This window comes from Marmota flaviventris, chromosome 3 (genome assembly GCF_047511675.1).
Source record: "Marmota flaviventris isolate mMarFla1 chromosome 3, mMarFla1.hap1, whole genome shotgun sequence".
Lineage (NCBI taxonomy): Eukaryota > Metazoa > Chordata > Mammalia > Rodentia > Sciuridae > Marmota > Marmota flaviventris.
Window position 1 is genome coordinate 75,225,170 of NC_092500.1, and position 12,162 is coordinate 75,237,331.

At 38.3% G+C, this 12,162-nt stretch overlaps 1 protein-coding gene across 1 annotated transcript in view; it reads right to left on the bottom strand.

Annotated features, from left to right (window-relative positions):
- LOC114084223 (mucin-19) overlaps nucleotides 1-12,162 on the bottom strand; it is a 115,141-nt gene that overhangs the window by 100,472 nt on the left and 2,507 nt on the right. Inside the window, exons 4-18 of the mRNA XM_071609287.1 lie at nucleotides 11,034-11,126; nucleotides 10,777-10,875; nucleotides 10,514-10,579; nucleotides 9,927-9,989; nucleotides 9,612-9,698; nucleotides 6,879-6,974; nucleotides 6,622-6,720; nucleotides 6,352-6,417; nucleotides 5,726-5,812; nucleotides 5,415-5,501; nucleotides 2,741-2,836; nucleotides 2,484-2,582; nucleotides 2,214-2,279; nucleotides 1,588-1,674; nucleotides 1,279-1,365 (exon numbers count right to left, since the gene is read on the bottom strand). Of these exons, the coding sequence (XP_071465388.1) occupies nucleotides 1,279-1,365; nucleotides 1,588-1,674; nucleotides 2,214-2,279; nucleotides 2,484-2,582; nucleotides 2,741-2,836; nucleotides 5,415-5,501; nucleotides 5,726-5,812; nucleotides 6,352-6,417; nucleotides 6,622-6,720; nucleotides 6,879-6,974; nucleotides 9,612-9,698; nucleotides 9,927-9,989; nucleotides 10,514-10,579; nucleotides 10,777-10,875; nucleotides 11,034-11,126 (1,278 nt within the window). The remainder of the gene's footprint in view (nucleotides 1-1,278; nucleotides 1,366-1,587; nucleotides 1,675-2,213; nucleotides 2,280-2,483; nucleotides 2,583-2,740; nucleotides 2,837-5,414; nucleotides 5,502-5,725; nucleotides 5,813-6,351; nucleotides 6,418-6,621; nucleotides 6,721-6,878; nucleotides 6,975-9,611; nucleotides 9,699-9,926; nucleotides 9,990-10,513; nucleotides 10,580-10,776; nucleotides 10,876-11,033; nucleotides 11,127-12,162) is intronic.

Below are 12,162 nucleotides of genomic sequence, written 5' to 3' on the forward strand. Positions count from 1 at the left end.
TAACTGTGATAATACTGAGCCAACAATGAAAAACACATTCTCTTTGGCTTTGTTGGATAGGAGCTCCCAACACAGGTCCCAGAACTGGGGCCAGCCAGTGCCCATGAGGCTCAGCGGTCTGTATCCTACCCCTGTCTTGCCAGCTCGAGGCCATTCATATTTTCCCATCTGATAGAAATAATAACATGTAACTTAGAGGGATTTAAGTGTGACTTAATCACAAATTACATATTAAAAATATTTAATATGCCATAAAAATATATCATTAACTTTTTACTTAACTACAAATATTAAATACTGATTATGTCCCCAAATCATCCCACTGGCCTGTGTTACTCCTAGACTTGGCCCCTGTATCTAAGGCTCTACTCAGAGTGGAGGTATTGTGGAGGGGAACCCAGGATTGCCTGTGAACAGTTTAGGACATGCCTCATAGCTTTGATGTACCTTTTTGTAAGCTCGTCTCTTATAATTCCATTGTTGGTTCCTGATATTCTATCTGCTGACCTTCTTGTTCTCAGTGATGAGACATACAGTTATAACATGCTATGTTTTACAAAAGTGAGTTGATAAAAGGCTATTACATTTTAATTACAAAAGATTGATTTGGAAAAATATTGTGTTGAGCAGCATTGCTTGATATCAGATCCTTGTTTGTAACCAGTGTAATCTGCTCTGAACTGAATACCCAATGTGTCCCCAAAATTGGTCAAGCAGGGACTTCTAACAATTTGGTTTCAGTATTTCCAAAAAGAGATCATAATATTGTCTAAGACTTAGAATCTTTATTGAAGTACATTCATTTTGCTTGCAAATAAGAACGCTTATTACCAACTTCTTTATGGTGCACATATTTGAACCTTGTGTATCTGACCCAGGTTGGCTACTGAAATTGACTGAGGCTTGAAAATACATGCACACATTCAATGATTCTCACAACAAACAATCTAAAACTTTTGGTAGTTGGTTAAAATTTATAGCCAGCTTAGGAAACCAAGGGCCCATTCCAGATTCAATGCTTCACAAGTTCCAGGAAAAGAGTTCTGACACTATTGTGGCTCACAGAAAATCTGACAACTTCATAAGTTTATAGAAAGAACATCTACTTCACTCAGCACACTCCTACTTGCTAAACTGTTGGCCGAAAGCTGGGCTCACACTCTCAAGTCTCTGAGTAGTGCTTTCTATTCTTCACCACATTCTACAGTATAGAAATTGAGACATGCACTCACTCACCATTTTATACTTTCAAACTCATGAATTTTTCCGTGTACGTACCTGGTTTACTGCTAGCAGAGGTGGAGGAAGGTCTAGCAGAGCCTCCAGAGCTGGCAGTAGTGGAGCCTGCAGACTCTCCTGTGGTCCCTGGAAACAAGCACCAGTGCTTGGGTGGGGGGGGTGCATGTCATTCCTGCTCTCCATGTGAGTATTTGGGTGTTTCCCAAAAAATGAAACAAGTGATCCCTTCATCTTTCCCTAGTCTTGCCATATAATCCCAGTCAGTGCCCAATATTGTAGACCTGCATCTGCTACAGGATAACACAGATGGGGAGGTCCTGATGCATCACATCCAACCTGGTAAATCACCTGAAACACTGGTTCCAGTGGCTGCTTCTCTAGGGGTGCTGCCATCTCTAGCTTCAGGGGTAGCTTCTGATGATGTCGCAGGTGTGCCTAATTATTTATTGGGGGACAATGTTAGCTTAGGAAAATCAAAAAAAAAAAAAAAGTGTCTTTCTTTATATGAACTAGAATGGATGTATCTACATTGTGAATTTCACAAACATTTTAATTTCTCTCTCCAGGTAAATAAGTGAACTCATCTGAGATAATATAGAAACTTTATTAAAATATTCATTATTAATAAAATGTATCAATTATATAGACCATTTATGATTTACCATCTAAGTCCTTATCTCTTGTTATTACAATTATATTATGATCCAGTTTGCAAATTTCCCCTTCTTCATTGCTGTGCTGCTTATCCTTTGAAAATGGATGCTTCCCAAACTTTGCCTAGATTCGACAAAGTTTATAACACCACAGTAAGTACATAACAAATACCTAGCAGTCTACTTCTGAAACTCTGTATACTTGGCATCATATAAATAACAATGGTCAGACTCCCAGGAAACCCCCTCTCTGACTAAATCTGAGCACAGGGCTCACATGTCTACTGCCTGGATTTCATGCTCCTTAAGCTCCATCAGTACCTGTCCTTCCAGATGTGTTTTCACCAGCAGAGACAGTGGTGGCTTTGTCAGTTGCTACTCTTGTTGCTAATGGGAGAAAAAAAAATAGTGCTTAGTGTACAGAGAGGAAGGAAGAAAAGCTCCTGCCAGCACATTCCATGGTTTTATTCTAGTCATCAGTTCCTTCCATGTTCTCTATTGTTTCGTTCCTTGTGCTCATTTTCACACTCAAAGATCTTGACAAAACTTGCAGTAGACCCCACCACAGTCCCTAAGGAGGCTCTGTCTTACCTGCTGGGCTTCCAGTGCTGGTGGCCCCAGCGCCTGAAGTTGCAGGTGTACTTCCACTGCCTGCTCCTGAGGTTGATCTCAAGGACTCTCCTGTTGTACCTGATAAACACAGTAGCAGTGTTTGCAACTTATGCTAGTTCCTCGGAAGCAGGAGATTGGGAGATTAAGACAAACTTCAATCTTCATATACATTTTCTTGCCTAGATTCTTTCATATTTGAACCCAATAATATTCACTTGGTGTACCTCCTAACTTACCTGAGTTCTCTCGGCTGGTAGCTCCAGTGCTGGTTTCCCTGGGTGTGCTGCCCTTCTCCACACTGGGGGTTGTTGAACTTGGGCCTCCTGTTCCTACTGATGGAAAACATCATTTCATGTTGCCTTATGCATCAATCAAATCTTTTAATATTATAAACTTCCTTTCAGTCTAACTGATGCAGGAAAAGACCAACCTCTAACTTATTTGGCAAATCCACTGTATGGTTTCCCATCTATGGCAGAGGCTTTCTTTGACAACTACCCAATATTAAGTATAACTACAATATAGTCATAAACAAAAAACATGAAAAAAGCCACAGGTAAAATAATAATAGTGAAGATCATATAATCTGTACATCTTTATTTAGCAGTTAAAAGATGATAGTGTTAAATGCCATATTTACAAATGTTTGTTTCATTCAGTCTGCGAGCACACAATTGGAAACCAAACTTCCAATAACCTTTTCCAGATCTAAGGGGCTTACTGTCTGATAACAACAAGAGATCATCTATTGAGATATCATTGTTAGCATGTCATTCTGAATCAGATTTTTGTGAATATAAACTAAATGATCACTCTAAAATTTTAATAAGTTTATTGATTCAGTAAGTATCAGCCAGTTTATTTTCCCCATATGTATAGACTATATCATTGAACCCTGTAGTTTTAATGTTAAATAAAGTTTATTCTAATGACTCTTTGTCATATATTACAAATCAAAGCATCACTTAATCAGAAAACTGTAGAATAAATCTAAAAGAAGCCCATGCATTTGTTAATAAACACATGAAAAGATACCCATTGTACATGAGAAAAACCCTCTTAATAGCAAAAATGTGTGATTTATTTTTTAAAAAATCAGAAATATTTAAGTATTTTAAATACTGCAGAAACTGGCTGAAAACTGATCCATGAGAAAGGCATTCACATATGACATTGATGGAGTGCAACCTGGGAGGAAAGTTGGGAAAAACTGTGAATTGTGGAAAGGTACTTCTCCAACTGGATCACTGATTGCCTAAAAACCTTGTTAAGAAGTCTGCTGGGCTCCACACCAACGCTGTGGATTCTACGCTGGTAGACCCAGAAATGTGGCCATCTAATAGGATCCTACAGGATACCAGCACTGCTTATCAAGAAACCAAACATTGAGCAGAGCACCATGGTGTTGGAGGAAAGAGGTGATCTAGGCAGAGGACTGCAGGGACTGGGGCAAAGGGTAGAACACCTGAATAAAGCACAGGCTAAGGTAATGCAAGGAGAAGATATTCAGACGAGACGTCCCTGTGAGTTTTAACTGATGATATGAGGATCATTTCAAATTTAGTCTTGCTTGGTTTTAATCAAAATTATCTATGTATCATATTGTCAAAAAAATAATTTCATTCCTGTATCTAACTGTGATAATACTGAGCCAACAATGAAAAACACATTCTCTTTGGCTTTGTTGGATAGGAGCTCCCAACACAGGTCCCAGAACTGGGGCCAGCCAGTGCCCATGAGGCTCAGCGGTCTGTATCCTACCCCTGTCTTGCCAGCTCGAGGCCATTCATATTTTCCCATCTGATAGAAATAATAACATGTAACTTAAAGGGATTTAAGTGTGACTTAATCACAAATTACATATTAAAAATATTTAATATGCCATAAAAATATATCATTAACTTTTTACTTAACTACAAATATTAAATACTGATTATGTCCCCAAATCATCCCACTGGCCTGTGTTACTCCTAGACTTGGCCCCTGTATCTAAGGCTCTACTCAGAGTGGAGGTATTGTGGAGGGGAACCCAGGATTGCCTGTGAACAGTTTAGGACATGCCTCATAGCTTTGATGTACCTTTTTGTAAGCTCGTCTCTTATAATTCCATTGTTGGTTCCTGATATTCTATCTGCTGACCTTCTTGTTCTCAGTGATGAGACATACAGTTATAACATGCTATGTTTTACAAAAGTGAGTTGATAAAAGGCTATTACATTTTAATTACAAAAGATTGATTTGGAAAAATATTGTGTTGAGCAGCATTGCTTGATATCAGATCCTTGTTTGTAACCAGTGTAATCTGCTCTGAACTGAATACCCAATGTGTCCCCAAAATTGGTCAAGCAGGGACTTCTAACAATTTGGTTTCAGTATTTCCAAAAAGAGATCATAATATTGTCTAAGACTTAGAATCTTTATTGAAGTACATTCATTTTGCTTGCAAATAAGAACGCTTATTACCAACTTCTTTATGGTGCACATATTTGAACCTTGTGTATCTGACCCAGGTTGGCTACTGAAATTGACTGAGGCTTGAAAATACATGCACACATTCAATGATTCTCACAACAAACAATCTAAAACTTTTGGTAGTTGGTTAAAATTTATAGCCAGCTTAGGAAACCAAGGGCCCATTCCAGATTCAATGCTTCACAAGTTCCAGGAAAAGAGTTCTGACACTATTGTGGCTCACAGAAAATCTGACAACTTCATAAGTTTATAGAAAGAACATCTACTTCACTCAGCACACTCCTACTTGCTAAACTGTTGGCCGAAAGCTGGGCTCACACTCTCAAGTCTCTGAGTAGTGCTTTCTATTCTTCACCACATTCTACAGTATAGAAATTGAGACATGCACTCACTCACCATTTTATACTTTCAAACTCATGAATTTTTCCGTGTACGTACCTGGTTTACTGCTAGCAGAGGTGGAGGAAGGTCTAGCAGAGCCTCCAGAGCTGGCAGTAGTGGAGCCTGCAGACTCTCCTGTGGTCCCTGGAAACAAGCACCAGTGCTTGGGTGGGGGGGGTGCATGTCATTCCTGCTCTCCATGTGAGTATTTGGGTGTTTCCCAAAAAATGAAACAAGTGATCCCTTCATCTTTCCCTAGTCTTGCCATATAATCCCAGTCAGTGCCCAATATTGTAGACCTGCATCTGCTACAGGATAACACAGATGGGGAGGTCCTGATGCATCACATCCAACCTGGTAAACCTCACCTGAAACACTGGTTCCAGTGGCTGCTTCTCTAGGGGTGCTGCCATCTCTAGCTTCAGGGGTAGCTTCTGATGATGTCGCAGGTGTGCCTAATTATTTATTGGGGGACAATGTTAGCTTAGGAAAATCAAAAAAAAAAAAAAAGTGTCTTTCTTTATATGAACTAGAATGGATGTATCTACATTGTGAATTTCACAAACATTTTAATTTCTCTCTCCAGGTAAATAAGTGAACTCATCTGAGATAATATAGAAACTTTATTAAAATATTCATTATTAATAAAATGTATCAATTATATAGACCATTTATGATTTACCATCTAAGTCCTTATCTCTTGTTATTACAATTATATTATGATCCAGTTTGCAAATTTCCCCTTCTTCATTGCTGTGCTGCTTATCCTTTGAAAATGGATGCTTCCCAAACTTTGCCTAGATTCGACAAAGTTTATAACACCACAGTAAGTACATAACAAATACCTAGCAGTCTACTTCTGAAACTCTGTATACTTGGCATCATATAAATAACAATGGTCAGACTCCCAGGAAACCCCCTCTCTGACTAAATCTGAGCACAGGGCTCACATGTCTACTGCCTGGATTTCATGCTCCTTAAGCTCCATCAGTACCTGTCCTTCCAGATGTGTTTTCACCAGCAGAGACAGTGGTGGCTTTGTCAGTTGCTACTCTTGTTGCTAATGGGAGAAAAAAAAATAGTGCTTAGTGTACAGAGAGGAAGGAAGAAAAGCTCCTGCCAGCACATTCCATGGTTTTATTCTAGTCATCAGTTCCTTCCATGTTCTCTATTGTTTCGTTCCTTGTGCTCATTTTCACACTCAAAGATCTTGACAAAACTTGCAGTAGACCCCTCCACAGTCCCTAAGGAGGCTCTGTCTTACCTGCTGGGCTTCCAGTGCTGGTGGCCCCAGAGCCTGAAGTTGCAGGTGTACTTCCACTGCCTGCTCCTGAGGTTGATCTCAAGGACTCTCCTGTTGTACCTGATAAACACAGTAGCAGTGTTTGCAACTTATGCTAGTTCCTCGGAAGCAGGAGATTGGGAGATTAAGACAAACTTCAATCTTCATATACATTTTCTTGCCTAGATTCTTTCATATTTGAACCCAATAATATTCACTTGGTGTACCTCCTAACTTACCTGAGTTCTCTCGGCTGGTAGCTCCAGTGCTGGTTTCCCTGGGTGTGCTGCCCTTCTCCACACTGGGGGTTGTTGAACTTGGGCCTCCTGTTCCTACTGATGGAAAACATCATTTCATGTTGCCTTATGCATCAATCAAATCTTTTAATATTATAAACTTCCTTTCGGTCTAACTGATGCAGGAAAAGACCAACCTCTAACTTATTTGGCAAATCCACTGTATGGTTTCCCATCTATGGTAGAGGCTTTCTTTGACAACTACCCAATATTAAGTATAACTACAATATAGTCATAAACAAAAAACATGAAAAAAGCCACAGGTAAAATAATAATAGTGAAGATCATATAATCTGTACATCTTTATTTAGCAGTTAAAAGATGATAGTGTTAAATGCCATATTTACAAATGTTTGTTTCATTCAGTCTGCGAGCACACAATTGGAAACCAAACTTCCAATAACCTTTTCCAGATCTAAGGGGCTTACTGTCTGATAACAACAAGAGATCATCTATTGAGATATCATTGTTAGCATGTCATTCTGAATCAGATTTTTGTGAATATAAACTAAATGATCACTCTAAAATTTTAATAAGTTTATTGATTCAGTAAGTATCAGCCAGTTTATTTTCCCCATATGTATAGACTATATCATTGAACCCTGTAGTTTTAATGTTAAATAAAGTTTATTCTAATGACTCTTTGTCATATATTACAAATAAAAACATCACCTAATCAGAAAACTGTAGAATAAAACTAAGCCCATGCATTTGTTAATAAACACATGAAAAGATACCCATTGTACATGAGAAAAACCCTCTTAATAGCAAAAATGTGTGATTTATTTTTTAAAAAATCAGAAATATTTAAGTATTTTAAATACTGCAGAAACTGGCTGAAAACTGATCCATGAGAAAGGCATTCACATATGACATTGATGGAGTGCAACCTGGGAGGAAAGTTGGGAAAAACTGTGAATTGTGGAAAGGTACTTCTCCAACTGGATCACTGATTGCCTAAAAACCTTGTTAAGAAGTCTGCTGGGCTCCACACCAACGCTGTGGATTCTACGCTGGTAGACCCAGAAATGTGGCCATCTAATAGGATCCTACAGGATACCAGCACTGCTTATCAAGAAACCAAACATTGAGCAGAGCACCATGGTGTTGGAGGAAAGAGGTGATCTAGGCAGAGGACTGCAGGGACTGGGGCAAAGGGTAGAACACCTGAATAAAGCACAGGCTAAGGTAATGCAAGGAGAAGATATTCAGACGAGACGTCCCTGTGAGTTTTAACTGATGATATGAGGATCATTTCAAATTTAGTCTTGCTTGGTTTTAATCAAAATTATCTATGTATCATATTGTCAAAAAAATAATTTCATTCCTGTATCTAACTGTGATAATACTGAGCCAACAATGAAAAACACATTCTCTTTGGCTTTGTTGGATAGGAGCTCCCAACACAGGTCCCAGAACTGGGGCCAGCCAGTGCCCATGAGGCTCAGCGGTCTGTATCCTACCCCTGTCTTGCCAGCTCGAGGCCATTCATATTTTCCCATCTGATAGAAATAATAACATGTAACTTAAAGGGATTTAAGTGTGACTTAATCACAAATTACATATTAAAAATATTTAATATGCCATAAAAATATATCATTAACTTTTTACTTAACTACAAATATTAAATACTGATTATGTCCCCAAATCATCCCACTGGCCTGTGTTACTCCTAGACTTGGCCCCTGTATCTAAGGCTCTACTCAGAGTGGAGGTATTGTGGAGGGGAACCCAGGATTGCCTGTGAACAGTTTAGGACATGCCTCATAGCTTTGATGTACCTTTTTGTAAGCTCGTCTCTTATAATTCCATTGTTGGTTCCTGATATTCTATCTGCTGACCTTCTTGTTCTCAGTGATGAAGGATAAAAAAATATTTTTAAATCTGGCTAAAAATAACTACATAGGAGCTACCAACTACATGCTAGTAGGGACATATACTTATAACTTGCTATGTTTTACAAAAGTTACTTGATAAAAGGCTATTACATTTTAATTACAAAAGATTGATTTTGAAATTATTGTGTTGAGCAGCACTGCTTAATATCAGATCCTTGTTTGTAGCCAATGTAATTTGCTCTGAACTGAATACCCAATGTGTCCTCAAAATTGGTCAAGCAGGGACTTCTAACAATTTGGTTTCAATATTTCCAAAAAGAGATCATAATATCATATAAGACTTAGAATCATTGAAGTACATTCATTTTGCTTGCAAATAAGAATGCTTATTACCAATTTCTTTATGGTTCACATATTTGAACCTTGTGTATCTGACCCAGGTTGGCTATTGAAATCAACTGAGGCTTGAAAATACATGCACACATTCAATGATTCTCACATAAGTAATCCAAATTTTTCAGTAGTTGGCTAAAATTTATAGTCAGCTTAGAAAACCATGGGCCCATTCCAGACTCACTGCTTCAGAAGTTGCAGGAAAAGAGTTCTGACACTATTGTGGCCCACAGAAAACATGACAACTTCATAAGATTATAGAAACAACATCTACTTCACTCAGCACACTCCTACTTGCTAAACTGTTGGTCAAAAGTTGGGCTCACTCTCTCAAGTCTCTGACTAGTTCTTTCGCGTCTTCACCACACTCTAGAGTACACAAATTGAAACATGCATTCACTCACCATTTATACCTGCACATTCATGGAATTCTCCGAGTACATACCTGATTTACTGCTAGGAGAGGTTGAGGAAGGACTAGCAAAGCCTCCAGAGCCCTCAGTAGTGGAGCCTGCAGACACTCCTGTGGTCCCTAGAAACAAGCATCAGTGCTTAGGTGGGGGATGTGTGTGATTCCTGCTCTGCATATGAGTATTTGGGTGTTTCCCCCCCAAAAAATGAAACACGTGATTCCTTCATCTTTCCTTAGTCCTGCCATATAATCCCAGTCAGTGCCCAATATTGTAGACCTGCATCTGCTACAAGAGAACACAGATGGGGAGCTTCAAATATATCACATCCAACCTGGTACACACCTCACCTGAAACACTGGTTCCAGTGGCTGCTCCTCCAGGGGTAGCTCCCGATGATGCCGCAGGTGTACCTGATTATATTTTGGGGGGAAATATCAGCTTGAGAAAAATCAAAAAATGTCCTTTTTATGAACTGGAATGGATGTATCTACATTGTGAATTTCACAGATATCTTAATTTCTCTCTCCAGGTAAATAAGGAAACTAATCTAACTCTGATAACATAGGAACTTTATTAAAGTATTCATTATTAATAAAATGTAACAACCGTATAGACAATTTATGATTTATGTCTAAGTCCTTGTGTCTTGTAATTACAATTATATTATTATCTGGTTTGCAAATTTCCCCCTTCTTCATTCCTGTGCTGCTTAACCTTTGAAAATGGATTCTTCCCAAACTTTTCCTAGTTTCCACAAAGTTTCTAACACCAGAATAGTTAAATAACAAGTATCTAACACTCTACTTCTGATCCTGTGCATACTTGGCATCATATAAATAACAATGGTAATATTCGCACGTACTATGACTAAATTTGAGCACAGGGCTCACATGTCTACTGCCTGGATTTCATGCTGCTTATGCTCCATCAGTACCTGTCCTTCTAGATGTGTTTTCACCAGCAGAGACAGTGGTGGCTGTGTCAGTCGCTCCTCTTGTTGCTAATGGGAGGAAAAATCGTGCTTAGTATACAGAGAAGAAAGAAAAACATATTCCAGTGTATCCCGTGGTTTTATTCTAGTCATCAGTTCCTTCCATATTCTCCATTATTTCATTCCTTGTTCTCATTTTCACACTCAGGGATCTTGACAAAATTGCATTAGACCTCACCACAGTCCCTAAGGAGGCTCTGTCTTACCTGCTGGGCTTCCAGTGCTGGTGGCCCCAGTGCCTGATGGTTCAGGTGTGCTTGCGCTGCCTGCTCCTGAGGTTGATCTCAAGGACTCTCCTGTTGTACCTGATAAACACAGTAGTAATGCTTGCAGGATATGCTTGTTCCTCAGAAGGAGGAGGTTGGAAATTAAGACAAAAATTTCAATCTTCTCATATATTTTCATGCCTAGATGTTTCATATTTGTACCCAGTAATATTCACTAACATCACATCCTAACTTACCCGAGTTTTCTCGGCTGGTAGCGTCAGTGCTGGGTTCCCTGGGTGTGCTGCCCTCCTCCCTACTGGGGGTTGTTGTACTTGCGCCTCCTGTTCCTATTGATGGAAAATAGCATTTCAAATTGCCTTGTGCATCAATCAAATCTTTTAACATCATAAACTACTTTACATTGTTAACCGATTCAGGTAATGACCAATGACTAACTGATTTGACAAATCAACTGAGTATTCAGTTTCCTATCTATGGTAGAGGCTTTCTTTTACTATTACTCAATATTAAGTATAACTAAAATGCAATCATTTAAAATAAAAAAAATTAAAATAAAGCCAGAGGAAAAAATTAGTGAGGATTATATAATCTTCACATTTTTATTTAGCAATTAAAAGATGATAGTGTTAAAATGGTATATTTACAAGTGTTTGCTTTCTTTCATTCAGTCTTTGAGCACACACTGGGAACCAAACTTTCAATTACCTGTTCCAGATCTAAGGAATTACTATCTAATAATAACAAGTTATCACCTACTGAGATATCATTGTTAGTATGTAACTCTAAATCAGATTATTGTGAATGTAAAATAATGCTAGTCACTCTAAGATTTTTAATGAATTTACTGATCCAATGAGAATTACCTAGTTTATTTTCCCCCTATCTATAAACTACATTATTAAACCTTGTACTTTTAATGTTAAATAAAGTTTATTCAAATGACTGTCATAAGTTTTAAATTAAAGCATCATCTAATCAAAAAACTGTAGAATAAAACAAAAATAGACCCAAGGATTTATTAATAAAAACATGGAAAGACACCTATCTGTACATGAGAAAAACCCTCTTCATAGCAAAAATGTGTGATTTAACTTAAAAAAAAATCAGAAATATTTAAAATACTTTAAATACTGCACAAAAGGCTGAAAACTTATCTGTGAGCAATCATTCACATATGATGTTGATAGAGTGCAACCTCTGAGGGATGCTAGGAAAAAGTGTGAATCGTGGAAAGGTACTTTTCCAACTGGATCACTGATTCCCTATGAACCTTGTTAAGAAGTCTGCTGGGACACTCGAACACTTTTGATGCTAGGTTGGTGGACCCAGAAATGTGGCCATCTAACAGAATCCAACAGGATT